The sequence below is a fragment of the Vanessa tameamea genome, chromosome 13, assembly GCF_037043105.1.
Source record: "Vanessa tameamea isolate UH-Manoa-2023 chromosome 13, ilVanTame1 primary haplotype, whole genome shotgun sequence".
Lineage (NCBI taxonomy): Eukaryota > Metazoa > Arthropoda > Insecta > Lepidoptera > Nymphalidae > Vanessa > Vanessa tameamea.
In genome coordinates, this window is record NC_087321.1 from 2,258,232 (window position 1) to 2,272,610 (window position 14,379).

Here is a 14,379-nt window from a genome sequence, read left to right on the forward strand (position 1 = left end):
TTCAATATGCTATACAAAAGGAAATTAACCATTAAAGTTCAACAATCGACCATTTAATGTAGTTGTAAATATGACCCTTTATTTGACATATTATAAGGAATAGGAATGAAATGAAATAGATCTCAATGTCAATTTTTTATTCCATAATATTTCTTTTTTAAGTTCGTAATTCGTTTTGTGTCATTTGTGTGAGTTGTGACTTATCAAGATATATATATTGTGAATTAACAGGAGTGTGAATGTATAATAAGTGTATTGTGTAAGTCTTGAATACTTTTTAGTGACAATTTTCATTTGTATTCAAGTCGACACGGTTGTGCACATTTATCGTGCTTCAAAAGTCGTAATATAAAGTTGAAATGGCTACAGACGTTTTAACATCTTCTGGAGCAGAGATTCGTGAGAATTTGGTGATTATCCTTATATATTTTGAATATTCCTAAGTTTTCAAGCTATCAACTATATTTATATTTTAGAATCATAGATATAGTACATATGCATATTTAAATTTAAAAAAAAATCGAAGTGACCTTCGTATTACAAAGAAACTTCATCAAAATTCTTATTAAACATTAGAATAAAATTTGGTTATTTTTTTATAAATAATTATCATTGATATTATACAAGTTAAGCAAATGAAATTGTTTGAAAAGCAAGAAGTTAATTTTAAAAACTTGCAGTCACCACTGCTTATAGAAATAGGTGCTATAAAATATTAAACAGCCAACCTCGGGAGCCAAGTTGATGAGTTGTGCCTATGGTTACTGGCTCAATTAACCTTCAAAAAGGAACTCAGTAATTCCAAGCATCACTAATTGGTGATAGAATATCTCATGAGTGTGTTATCCAGATGGAATTGACCAAAGCCCTACCACAAAAGTCATTAAACTTCAAACTAAATTCTAATAGTTTATAAGCAAAATGTTAGTTCTCTTAAATTATGAACATTTGTCCTTAATGCGTTAGGGTAAATCACATAGTTTAATGAGTTTGTAATTTCGGTGACAAGAGAGGCAAGTTTATCAAGATATAACCTAGCTGCTATTAAAAGTTAAATCATAGTGTTATCAATCTTATTGGCACTCACATCTCAAATTTATATGTAACATTTCTTGTTCTCAAAGTATTATTATCTTTTAATTTTAATCAAAATAACCTTATTGTTAATATTTATAATGTAAGTACTCAGAATGATTTATGTAAAAGTAAATTGGATGTTGTACAATAAATTACCAATAATAATAATAAAACTGCTTTAAGATGTATGAATGAAGAGAACATTAAATGACAAAGTATTTAGTATTTGAAATAAATAAACTATTCACTGCTCAATAAGAGGTTTTTAAGAATAAGTAAATATTTAACAATAGAAAAAAATATTGATGCTGCGTTATGATATCACCAACTAATTTTTATTCCTTGTTTTATTATGTTCTAATTTTAAAAGTGTTATCACAGGCACAAGATATTTTACGTATCTTAAACTCAGGGTTAGCTTACCATGGATTGATTAGGACTGCGTCTTCGTCATTTGAGTGAAAGAACCTAACACCTGAACCATCAGGTTAGGTTTTCAATGTTTTATAGAAATGTGATATGTTACGCAAAGATTCGCCGTTCGCGCCGGTATTAAGTGAGAGGCCATGGATATACCATTTCGGATCTGAATATGAATACGGATATATGAATAATATTTTACCCGTTTCGGATACGGTTACGGATACGAAATTATATTGTATTTTTCCATTGTTTCGGTTAAGGATGTTATACTTAGAAATTGTAAAAGAAAACATCACAAGATTTTAATTTGACTTTATTAGTATTAGCTATAATCAAAAAAATATAATACTTGTTTTTTTTATCGGTTACGGTTACGGAGCTCCATAACATCCCTGGTATCAAGGATCCCACGGAAATGGGTAATCGAGGTCGGCATTATATCCTACGAATTTATACACGTAAAAAAACCACAATAACGTAAAAAAATCTAAATGAAATTGGGTATTTATTCGGCATCACACTCGTTCAAATTAAGAGCCATAATTATTATTTTTAATCGATCTGAGGCGTTACGTTTGAATTAACTACTTTTGCTTTTTTGCTTACTTACCGACTCAATTTAACCGCACATATTGTGGAGGTGTAAAAATTGACGTATTCTTAGGAATCTTCTTTTCCAATGACAACCTACGCTGTACATCCTGTCGGAGCTATTACTTGAGTTTGTCCTAGTTTTTATCTGAATCTGAGTATTTGCTTGCTTTGCGTGTGATTACATTGTTTTAAGTGTTACTCTTTTTTAAATAGGTAGAGAGAATTCACATTAAATAGGTATTTGGCTACAATTTTACGGATTTTGGAAATATCGCGTTTTGACAAATTTCTAAATTAAATGACTCTTGTAGATAACATATACCTTGATTTTAATAAAAACCAGTATTTCAAATATGTACTATTTAATAATGTGCATAAATAATACATATTTACATTTGATGACGCAACCACAAATTACGTCTGTTAAAAAAAATACGCCCATCCCACTTCCAGCTCGAATGCTAAAATTTAATTTTGAAAAAAGAACAAATAAAGAATTATCGCATTCCTCAATTTAAAATGTATACTCGTGTCTCGTATCTGTATTCTGTATGTATTTATTATCGTAACAAGGCAAAAAAAAAAAAAGTGCTTAATTGTTTTTTTAATTATTTAATTTAAACCTAACAAATGTAAGCATTGATTGAGAAGTAAGTTGAACTTAACATACGGTTTTCTAATTTAGGGTTTACTTTGGTTGTAACGTATTGAAAAACTTTATTATTTAATCAATATAAAATATATAAATAAATCTTTAATTGTGTCGTGACATCATATGGAAGCTTTATCTGAAATTCAGCAACAACAGCATTTTTATTTTTATTCTAGTAGTAATATATTGCAGCATCAGGCTGAGGGTGTAGCCTAATCAGCCTATAATAGTTTAGAAATGTAATTATGTTTATTTTTATTCATAGTTTAATGTATTTTTTGTTGTACCTTTGTTATTGTGTTATTGAAATTAAAAATGATTTCTCCTATTTTATTGCATGACAACCCACAATCTTGAATATTTTTATTAAAAAATTGGAAGAGGTTTTTTTTTTTTTTAAGCTAAAACGGGGCTTCTATCTGCCGTTATTATGTTTATATTATGAATATATCATTGATCAGTAGCAAGATCGGCGAAACTATCGAGAAACAAACTCACAAAAGTCGAAATGATAATGTATTTTGAAAATCGGTTTAAAACACGCCGTAATTTACAAATAGTTATCTTATCTAGCGCATGCATAGTAATTATTCTTTTACCAAGCAGCTGATTATTTCAACTAGAAACTGTTTTAATTTTCTAATATAACGGGATTAAATTAAATTAATTTATATTATTCATGGAAACTGACGAGATAAATTTAAAATCTCAACCAAATTAAATATATAAGTGCTTCCCAAAGTTTCTTTCCTTCGTGACCCACTTATAGATTAAACGTAATGTAACAAAATTCAAAATAAGACACGTTGAAATTCCACAAGAAAAAACATAATATAATTTGAGCGTTCACTTTTAATAATAAAGTAGTATATTAAAGTATTGTAATTATTGCGTCTCTGGCCGCCCGACGAAGTACTTCGCTGCTGGATAATTTTTATTTACGAGGAAACAATACATTGGCCCGGTATAGAAATTAAATGAGCAATAATAACATGTAGGTGCAGCGCCGCGATGGCTGTATAGATAAAACAATGGCGAACAACATTGATTTTTTAATAACTAAAGTTTTTTTTTTGATTGACAAAAGAATCTTATATTCAACCGTTTGTTATTTACGGCCTGTTTGTTTAGTTGAGCTTAAAATATACTTTTCTATGAAAATGTACAATCGATTCACTAACATAATTATTAATGTCGTTCTGTCCGATTTCGATTACGGCGGCAAATCTGAAGGGTGACCAGCCAACTACTCGGGACATAATGTGCACAAGTGTGTGCTAAAACACAGCTGCACTCTGTTTCACATCACTCCCATAATTCGATGGGACGGCAAATCCAACGGGATCGGAACGAGCGCAGGACCAACAGCTTTACATTATTTATAAATATGTATATTGATTTACGATATAACCATTTTTCTAATTTTGCAAGCATAATTTGGCAGTATAGGAGATTTCATTGCTTTTAAAAAACATGCAATAATTAAACAACATATCTTCAACTAGTCATAATTATTATATAACGTATAGTACAGTGCTCATTTCAACTCTGCACCAGACCATGGTATTTCGATCAAATACCGACACAACTCGAGTTAGCAATAGGAAATGTTTACGAGCGATAATACTACCCGGCGACGTAGGAAACGATCCAGTGACCTTTGGACTAGATCGTTTGCGTATACATATTGAACTAATCAGATATCTAATATAAGTTAATAGAATCTGCCCAATGATGGGGAGGTCTTACGATGATCGTTTCAGTTGTAAAGACGTGATAGCGATAGACTATCGGATTTTGTAATATTTGTGACTGAACCAATTAAGTTCACAAATAAGTTTCGCAGCTTAGCAACACAAAGGCGATAAATTAATAGCAAGAACACAAAAAAGAGACTGAAATAAAAAAAAAAAACTTTTAAAATTGTGTAATTTTCCCTTGTTATGGACTGTCTAGTACGTAAGTAGAGTTGCCATATATTTGGCTGTTTACGGTCCGGCCAAACATGCATAAAGTTTTTGGGATTTTGTCCAGATATTTGTCAGTGTATAACACTGCTGTATCGCACAGTCGCAATTGCAGAACTATGGTGGTAATATCGAATATTGAAATGATTGTTTATTAGCTTATTAATTTATTGATTACTAGTTGTCGCCTGCAGCTTTGCTCGCGTTTTAGGGGTTAGTCGTCAGATGTTAGGTAAAAAGTAGCCTATCGTTGGGGTTCAAACTTGCCTCATACCGAATTTCATCAAATTCGGTTCAATGGCTTTGCCGTAAAATAGGCACCAACTGAGTTACTTTCGCATTTATAATATTAGTATATATTAATACGATAAAAAATAATATATATTGTTTTCCGATTCATAAAATTCACTTCTAGCTTAAAAATAAATGTCCTGTTTTTCTGGAAAAATGTCCGGTAAAGTTTAATACAGCGTCCGATTTTTATACTTAAAGGTGTAGTAGATCTATGCCAATAATCAATCAGGTGTTTCTTAGATATTAGACAATTCACAGTTTCAGGTGACAACGGCTGTCAAGTTCCTCTCGAACCCCAACGTGCAGCGGTGCACATTGGAGAGTAAGGAGAGATTTCTCAGGAGCAAGGGACTTTCCGAAGCGGAGATACACAGAGCGATAGAGAAATGCGGAGAGATGTTGGACATACCATCGTTATCGTCAGAGCTGATGCTGTTTCAAAATTCAAGAAAATCATGGTTCAGAGAAAGGATTCTACCGTTGATAGTTTATGGCGGTTTTGTTTATGGTTGTTACTGGTTTTATAAGGTATTTATTGATTTTATTTATTTATTGCTTACTCTCCTTTGTGCAGCGTCATAAAATGATTAATTACCAATAGTAACATTTTCCAAAATCTCAGCTTGACTGCAACATTTCAATGACTAAAAAGTTTGTAAGGAATCGTACTGAAATATTATTATTATTGTTAGTCTTGATTACTAAATGAATAATGCATATTAAACTATGTTTTTTTCTGTTTCTTTTTTCATGTACTTAGTTTACCTAATTGTTACCTAACGTAAATAATGTAAATTTGAATTTGGGTTTGTTTTTACCTGATTTTTTCAAGCTGTAGATCTTGAGATGTCGTGGAACGCCCGGTTAGAAAAAAGATGCTTTTGCTATATCATCATCATAATCAGGCTGTATTAGTCCACTGCTGGACGTAAGCCTCCCCCAATGCGCCACTAAGCCCGATCTTCGGCCATTCTCATCATATATATAAATAAAAGATTTATATTATTTATATATATTATTTCGCTATATATTATGTATTAAATAAAATACACAATAAAATAAATTAACAACTTTTTAGAATAATTAAACGAAAATGACAACATTGTTATTAAAAATTCACTGTGAATTGAAACGATAACAAAAAATAAGTTAATATCAAAAAGGTTAACTAATAACATCTAATCTCCGACTACGCAAAGTTAAAACATCCTTCCTTAGCTTCGGCATTCGTTTCTCTGATAACATTCCACAATTAGTTTTAAATTGACCTATTAAAAATATTAAAGCACATGTCAAAAAATAATTGATAAAAGCACGTGGACTTAGTACTTGTTGATTTCTAGATAGGATATTTAATAAATTAATTGTACGTTAGTAACATACTCCGTAATTAAAATGGCGGATAAGAGTAACTATTGAGTTCTTTTCGGTGAATCTATTTTCCGAACACACTGTAACACGACGATTCAAAAGTGATTTTATGAGCTTATTTGAATAAAGAATATTTTGATGTGTAATAGACAGAGACAGAGTGAGTAAGGTCGTCTCTTTCCTTACGTGACGATTCCTGCCAGTTAACTCTACTATAGAAGATCTTGGTTCCAGTAAAATATAAAAGACATATGTCTTTTAGGTATATACCTATATTAACTTTTAACCGAATAAACCTAATTAAATTATGGACGAGTACCATTGAATTTTCATGTGTTAATTATACATCTCAAAGTAGTGATGAAGGCATGTCTACGAGTCCTGCATGTTTGACGTGAAATAATGACACATGCATGGAACGTTTGTATGCTAAAATGATCTCCAAAGTCTTTAAGTGTAAAACAAGCCTCTGCTAAGTTTTTTTTATTTTTTAAAATACATAAACGGACGAGCAAATTTGTCACGTGACGGTAAGCTGTTACCAACGCCCATAGATATCGGCGCCGCAAGAAATATTAACCATTCCTTAGGAGATCAATGTCACGAATTTTGGGAACGATATCTCTGAGGGATCGCATCAGAAATGAGGTGACCCGTCAGAGAACCAAAGTCATCGACATAGCCCACCGGATTAGGAAGCTGAAGTGGCAGTGGGCTGGCCATATTTGTCGTAGAACCGATAACCGTTGGGGAAAACGTGTTCTAGAGTGGAGATCGCGTCTCGGCAAACGTAGTGTAGGACGTCCTCAGGCACGGTGGAGTGACGATTTGCGCAAGACGGCTGGCAGGAGATGGATGCGAGTTGCCGAAGAAAGGCTACAGTGGGGCGTGCATTTGGAGAGGCCTATGTCCAACAGTGGACGAATGTGGGCTGATGATGATGATGATGATGATGATTGCCGACCATTATGTCTATGGCTCAATTTTTGCGCAACTGCCGATATTATTTCTTAGTAATATATCTATTAATAAAAAGTACAAAAAATGTCTATGTCTAAATCTCGTTGTATTTGATTTATAATACTTGAGAGTACGCAAAAGGGCTATGTTGTTAGAGTATATGGCGGAAAACTCTGTAGTAATAACCAGTATATAGTATAAATAGTAATTAAACAAGACCAAGAATTCGGAGTTATAATTATACAGTATTGTCGTTTGAATTATCAACGACTAGTAACGCAAAAACACATTAATTCTTATATAATGTACGATAAGAAACTTGCCCGGATAGTTGCTTTTCTTACGGAACGATTGCATTAAATAGGCTCGTAAAACGACTTCACGGCATACACGGCCTTATTTGTTATAATTCATGATGGAAAACAATACACAAACGCACTAAACAGAAATTGTAGCATGTGTGTGTGAATTCTAATGTTAATAGTGTTTCTTTTTGCTTCAGTGTGAGAACTGTAACTTTTTTTTTTATGATATCGGTAGGCGGACGAGCAAATGGGCCACCTGATGGTAAGTGGTCACCACCGCCCATAGACAATGGCGTTGTAAGAAATATTAACCATTCCTTACATCACCAATGCGCCACCAACCTTGGGAACTAAGATGTTGCGTTCCTTATGCCTGTAGTTATACTGGCTCACTCACCCTTCAAACCGAAAAAAAAAACTACTGAGTACCTATTGCTGTTTGGCGGTAGAATATCTGATGAAGGTGTGATACCTACCCAGACGGGCTTGCACAAAGCCCTTACTGTCCGGACTTACGGTCCGGCCCTGATCTGCCTAGATACATGTGGATCCACTAACTTCTCTTCCACAGCGAAGGCTTTTTTCCAGCAGTTGGACATTCACTGGCAGTTACATTTTTGTCCCTAAAGTTAAGAAACGTTGTCTAGTACAAGTCAAAAGTTATGTATACATAGTTGTCGAAAAACTTATCATTTGTTTGTAAAAACTTATCGTTATTCATAAATACAGGATGCTTGCGTTAAAAGTCAATGACCGATTACGTTTATTGAGCCTTTTATATATAGCCGAAGGTACTTAGATTAAGTATTCGAATTACATGAACGCAGGTCTATAATCGATGAATCATCACTTATTAGAGACTATTCGTCGCCCGCGGCTTCGCTCGCGGTTTAGGGGTGGGTGTCATGTTTTTTTTCTTTTTTTATGGCTTTGGTTGTCGGACGAGCATATGGGCCACCTGATGGTAAGTGGTCACCATCGCCCATAGACAAAGGCGCTGTAAGAAATATTAACCATTCCTTACATCACCTATGCGCCACCAACCTTGGGAACTAAGATGTTATGTCCCTTGTGCCTGTGATTACACTGGCTCACTCACCCTTCTAACCGGAACACAACAATACAGTATACTGTTATTTAGCGGTAGAATATCTGATGAGTGGGTGGTACCTACCCAGACGGGCTCGCACAAAGCCCTACCACCAAGTGAAATTATTATAAGTATTAGGCAAAAAAGTAGCCTATGTTCTTCCTGGGAGTTCAAGTTTGCTTCGTACCAAATTCGTCATATTCGGTTTGGCCGTGATAGAGCGACAGACGGATAGATAGACAGAGTTACTTTAACATTTATAATATTAGTATAGATTTCATCAGGATTAAATAGGTGGTGTTAGAACAAAACCCTTTGTTCCAGAATTGCATCCGACACCTTTTGTTTGTGGAACAGCCGAAACGTAAAACAACAGCGGAATGTATCGATGAGTTACGGAAATCATTGGACGTCATGAACGCGAGTATATCCTCTTTGAGGGGAGAGGTTCAGTCTTCCGTCAAGCAGAGCGCTCTGAGATCGCAGCTTGATAATTTGAAATCGGACATAGCATCAGTTAAAGGAATTTTGCTCAATAGGTCAGTATACGTTTTTTTTTATTGCATAATAACTATAAGGATTAAAATGCCATGGATTTTGACATTCAGCAGTAGTGTGACTTTTTACAAGACAAGTGGATTATTAGGAGGAGTAAGCGACATACCTACAGATTCTGTAACGTTGAGCAAAGACATATTAACTGATTTAACTGATTCAGTAGATAGTTTGTAGAGGCATGTGTTGAGATTTGTTCTACGTTATCCTATAGCTATAGCTTAAAATTATTGCGCTCGACGTGTGTCATAAAATAATAAAAATTTGTTTTCCGAAATTGCATCGATTCCAAAGGAGGAGTAAGGATAAGCAAATAATTTTGACTTTAAATCGAAATCCATTACGAATTAGTGAAAAAATGGCGTTTCGATTGCGTTGTGGTCGTAAATTTTGAAGAACATTTATTTATGAATATTATAGCAGAACGATTAGGAAATAGCATACATAATATAGTATATAAAATATAGTATACATAAATCAAGCTTCATGGACATCGTTAAATCGCCTGTCCACTGATGCGGAAAAAAGAGATATAAAATTGTATGATATTTAAACTGTACTGCACTTGGTTAAAGAATTGTGAATTTTATTAAAAATTGAAAGCGCTTTCTGTTTGAATTGACTAACTCGTTTTTTTTTATCTGGATTTGTGTATTGCTGTTGGCCCTACTGGCCTTTACAGCGTCACCGAACGTTGGGGCGAGTGTTAAGACTCTGCCTTAAGGTGAACCCTTTTGGGCTCGAGTGTGAGGTTCGTCCTGAGAGTGTCTCCTATGAGATCGCACCTCGGCTCAGAACGTAGTCGGTGGGGGGTCATATATATGTACCGTATATATGCATTTAGTAAAAAGCGGTTATTTCAATATTACTAACAGACACTCCAATTTTATTATATGTGTATAAGATAATTGGGTAAAGAAATTCGAGATATTATTAAAAATTACAGAAACCAGTTTCCCACCCTCAAAACCCGTACCGAGCCACCTTCCATACCAGCATGGCAGCGTCAGTCGGAAGAAGCGACGTCCACGGAGGCAGCGGAAGAAAAAAAGAAACCGCATAGAAGTCGCAGCCAGCGATCCGAATCCGGTGGTTCGAACTCCAGTGAGGGGGAACAGGCTACGAAGAATAGTGATAGCAGTTTGGAGATCATGTATGTACCTTCCGCGCTTTTAATAAGAGTATGATAAAATGATTTCTATGTTACTATTAATAAAGTATAAATTGCATATCTATCTTCGAAACGAAATGAAGTGTCTATCCAATTGACGGCGAACACCACTAGTTGCGTATGTTGCGTATGTTTATATTAAACAAATGTAATGGAAGCCGAGATGGCCCAGTGGTTAGAACGCGTGCATCTTAACCGATGATTTCGGGTTCAAACCCAGGCACCACTGAATTTTTCGGTTCCCCATATGTCTACCGTCCATAAACAAAATGTAGAAGGATGTCACGTGTATGTAATTTATCACGTGATATTATATACATAATCATCAAACGCGTTGGTCTCGACTGAAGTTAAATATGTATATAAGTTATATCTAGTATTTTACGCGGCCATAATATATCTGATGATGATACATGACATTTTGAAATCTCGAGGACACTTGCCTGTTTCGAGTGTTAATTGGATAAATGATACCACTTCTATCCAAAAATGGGAGTTTTTTGGCCAACAGTGGAACATTAGCGGGCTTCCTTTTTTGCTTATTATTATAAATTTCAAATACAATTTTTGCAGATCAATTCGCCTTGAGTACAGACCTCGCGTTTATCAGATTAGATATCTAAATTAATTTGATAAGTTATTTGTGCTCCAATATATTTAATTCGTTGTAGTATTTTTTTGTTTTTATTTTGTTTTAGTACTTGATAAACAAAATGTTTATTTGGTCGTTAGTGTTACCTTCGAGTTAAGATGATATGTTTCTTGTGCGTTCTACCGTCGCAAATCCGAACACAGCAATATAAGTCTTGATGTTTAGCGAGAAAATTAAATTTATGAGTGTTTACAGATTAAAAATCGAAATAAGTATTCGAATGATGCGCTCTTGGAATTGTAGTAAAAATAAAAAATACTAATAGCACTTTCTTGTTGAGTCTTGATCAATAAAAGTAGTAATTGTCTATGCGATCGTTTTAATATCTATGTTTAGATATATTAATCAAGACCATTATATAAAATAATTTTAAGCAAATTGCATGGAATACGTAAATGTTTTGTTTGTTTATGGCTATTCCTTCGATTGGAATGGGCTATACATATGTATTTGACAGTACGCCACGTGTCAGAGGGCTAATGATGAGGTTATGTTTCAGATATTCGAATGTAGTACTAGCTGTTGGCCGCGGATTTACTCGTGTGCAAGTTAAATATATTTACAAATAAATTTAAGACCTCTTTGTATACCACTTTGGTGTTTATTTCACCTCTTAGGACAGAATATCCAAAAACGATTAAATACGTATGTATTAATTTTTTAACCGTGTCCAAAAAATAAAGTTTTACGTTTCTAAATTCTCAAATTCTCAATTTCACCCCCTTAGGAGTAGAATTACCAAAAATCCTCCCTTAGTGGGTGTCTACTCAATAAAACGATCCTACTCAGCAAATTTCAAGGCCCTAACTTTAATAGTTCTCGCTCGACGATGTTGAATCAGTCAGTCTGGGCATGTTATTTTATAAGTATATCTATACTTATAAAATAAGATGTGATGAGAGTTTAGGCTAAGTATGTTAATAAATAGTTATATATTTTAAATAAATTTTCTTTTTCAGAACGTGAAGTAAGACTTGTGGAGAACATTACAGAACACCGGTGTTTAGTTGGACGTTGAAATATTTGATTGGTTATTAAAATCATGTGTTAATTGTGATGGTTCATATTAATAATGTTCCTCGTATATGAGTAGGTACTTTAAAATCGACGAACAGTTATTTGTTTCGTTGTATAAAATCTTGTTTTCCAATTTGTAACATAATGAGAATTAATGTGCGTTCGTAATAATTTTATCAAAATCATGTCTTTAAAATGATTGTACCATACGGCTTTAAATGATTTGCTGTTTAAGCCATATTATAAACGATGAGAAAAAATATTTTGAATAAAGAATTATCTTTTTAATGTAAAAAAAAAAATAATGATATGTTAGCAGAGTATTGACACTTATTTTATCACAGATTATAAATATTATAAAACATTTAATAACGATGGGATGAGTGAGACAAAACCTTCTAAAGTTTAATCACACAAAATACTAATCTAAGGTCGAATTAGTTAGTTAATAACTTCTAGATGTGTTAGAGACGGTTGATTCAGTACCAATAACTAAAAGAATTCATATTCACACAAATGGACTTATGGATTATTCTTAAAATTTGATTTTTTAACAACTAAGTATGTCTTGCCTCTCTTATATCTGTGTAAGTATAAAAAAAATTTGAGTGATTAGTTTCGGTTTTTTTTTTCTTTTGGGAGCGGTAATTCCAAGGTCATTTTTAACGTAAATATTTATGTTATACATTTATAATATTTGAGTAAAGCGTTTTTGTGAGGCTTCACTTGTGGTTGACTAAATTTATTTTTCTTCCACTAACCTATTTAACTTAACATATAGTTGTATGTGGGTTAAATAAAACTACTGAGCTTTAAACTAATTCCATACAACCGATTTGGTTGAAATTTCAAACATGCTTAGTGTAATAACAGAATCTAGTTCTGTTTTTACTGACTTCAAAAAAGAGATATTCAATTCGATTGCAAATCTCTAATCATCTTTAAATGTTAAGAAAATTTAAATGATTCGTCATATGATTTCTATCAGACACAAAGTGAGACGTGGTCCATTCAGGCCTTGAGTTCTACGTCTTAACTATTACGGTAACTTTTTACTTTGTAATTAAAAAACAATAGTGCCCTGAATTAACTAATTTACAGCCAGTGTCAGGGGAGATGATGTTAGGGTTCTAAAGTAATTCTAGGATATATAAAAACTCACAGTCCTACATCAATGAACCCTAAAGAGGTTACACTCCGTTTTTGGGCAGTCGTGTAAAAAGTTTAAAAGTTCTTCCATGCTCGCAATTCATTATCAATGTATTGTGACACAAACGTGACTACGAAATTGTTTAATATATTAAGCGTTTTTAATCTGTCTGCCATATTTGATTATTGGTGATGTCATATTAAAGACAAAAGTAATCAATATCCACCCTCAGCGCACACACCCGTCATTACAATTTGTACAAAGAGCTAAACGAAACCAAAATTATTGAAACATTCGATAAAATATTTTATTGTTATTTATTTTTATTTAAAAAATTAGGTTGTTTTTATTTGTTTGCATATTGTATAATCTATAATGTAACAAACTTACAAGGTTTCAATTGCATTTTATTTTACAATTTCACAAATTCATTGTTTATAATATTTTTTTCTAATTAAACAAACTAATTTTGTGCAAACAAACACTTTTTTGTGATTTAAAAAAAGTTAAATAATAAAATGGTTATTGACCGACATGAAAGATTAGTAATATTGTTTAATCAAAGTTCAAATCATTGAATTTTAATTTAGTTTAAAAGTTTGCTTCCGTTGTAAGTTTTTAAATTGAATTATATTTATATTTTTTAAGACAGAGTTCAAATGAACGTTACAAAATGTTCTCATGCATTAATGGTTGTTATATAAATATTTCTATAAATAATAATTCGATATAGATTTTGTTTTGTTATAAAGTTTTATATTAATTAATATTATTTAGATGTAACAAAAGGTAGTGTAAATATTTTAATCGTGATTCCTTTCCATAATGGTTTATATACGGTTGTGTATACACGAACGATGTATGCATTATAAATAATGTTAGTAATACTATAATTTGAATAATTAATTATTAATCTGTGGGTGATAAATAAACCAATGATAATAAATAATTGGCATTTTTTTTTTCTTATTTTTAACGTCCTAAAATGTTTAATGATTATTTCCAGTAAAGTCGATATTATAGTGTACAATAACAAAAAAAAATTTAAAGAAATATTTTTTTGTTGTGACAAAATCAGTTATAAAAGGAGGAAATTTTCTT

At 32.6% G+C, this 14,379-nt stretch overlaps 1 protein-coding gene across 2 annotated transcripts; it reads left to right on the forward strand.

Annotated features, from left to right (window-relative positions):
- Positions 1 to 81: 81 nt before the first annotated feature.
- LOC113398022 (peroxisomal membrane protein PEX14) lies at positions 82 to 12,361 on the forward strand. 2 transcript variants are annotated; one of them, XM_026636581.2, is made up of 5 exons: positions 82 to 410; positions 5,266 to 5,535; positions 9,058 to 9,272; positions 10,235 to 10,441; positions 12,071 to 12,361. In XM_026636581.2, the coding sequence occupies exons 1-5, from the start codon at positions 360 to 362 to the stop codon at positions 12,075 to 12,077; spliced, it is 750 nt and encodes a 249-aa protein (XP_026492366.2). In that variant the 5' UTR covers positions 82 to 359; the 3' UTR covers positions 12,078 to 12,361. The 2 variants fall into 2 exon arrangements, with proteins under 2 accessions (XP_026492366.2, XP_026492367.2); XM_026636582.2 differs by having other exon boundaries at positions 83 to 410; positions 5,272 to 5,535; positions 12,071 to 12,348.
- The last annotated feature ends 2,018 nt before the right edge of the window (positions 12,362 to 14,379 follow it).

What these genes read in the sequence shown, in the direction of transcription:
- LOC113398022 (XM_026636581.2), top strand. Translation starts at nt 360, where the DNA reads ATGGCTACAGACGTTTTAACATCTTCTGGAGCAGAGATTCGTGAGAAT. An exon ending in CAGAGATTCGTGAGAATTTG is followed by an intron (nt 411 to 5,265) that starts GTGATTATCCTT and finishes GACAATTCACAG; the next exon opens with TTTCAGGTGACAACGGCTGT. An exon ending in AAAGGAATTTTGCTCAATAG is followed by an intron (nt 9,273 to 10,234) that starts GTCAGTATACGT and finishes TAAAAATTACAG; the next exon opens with AAACCAGTTTCCCACCCTCA.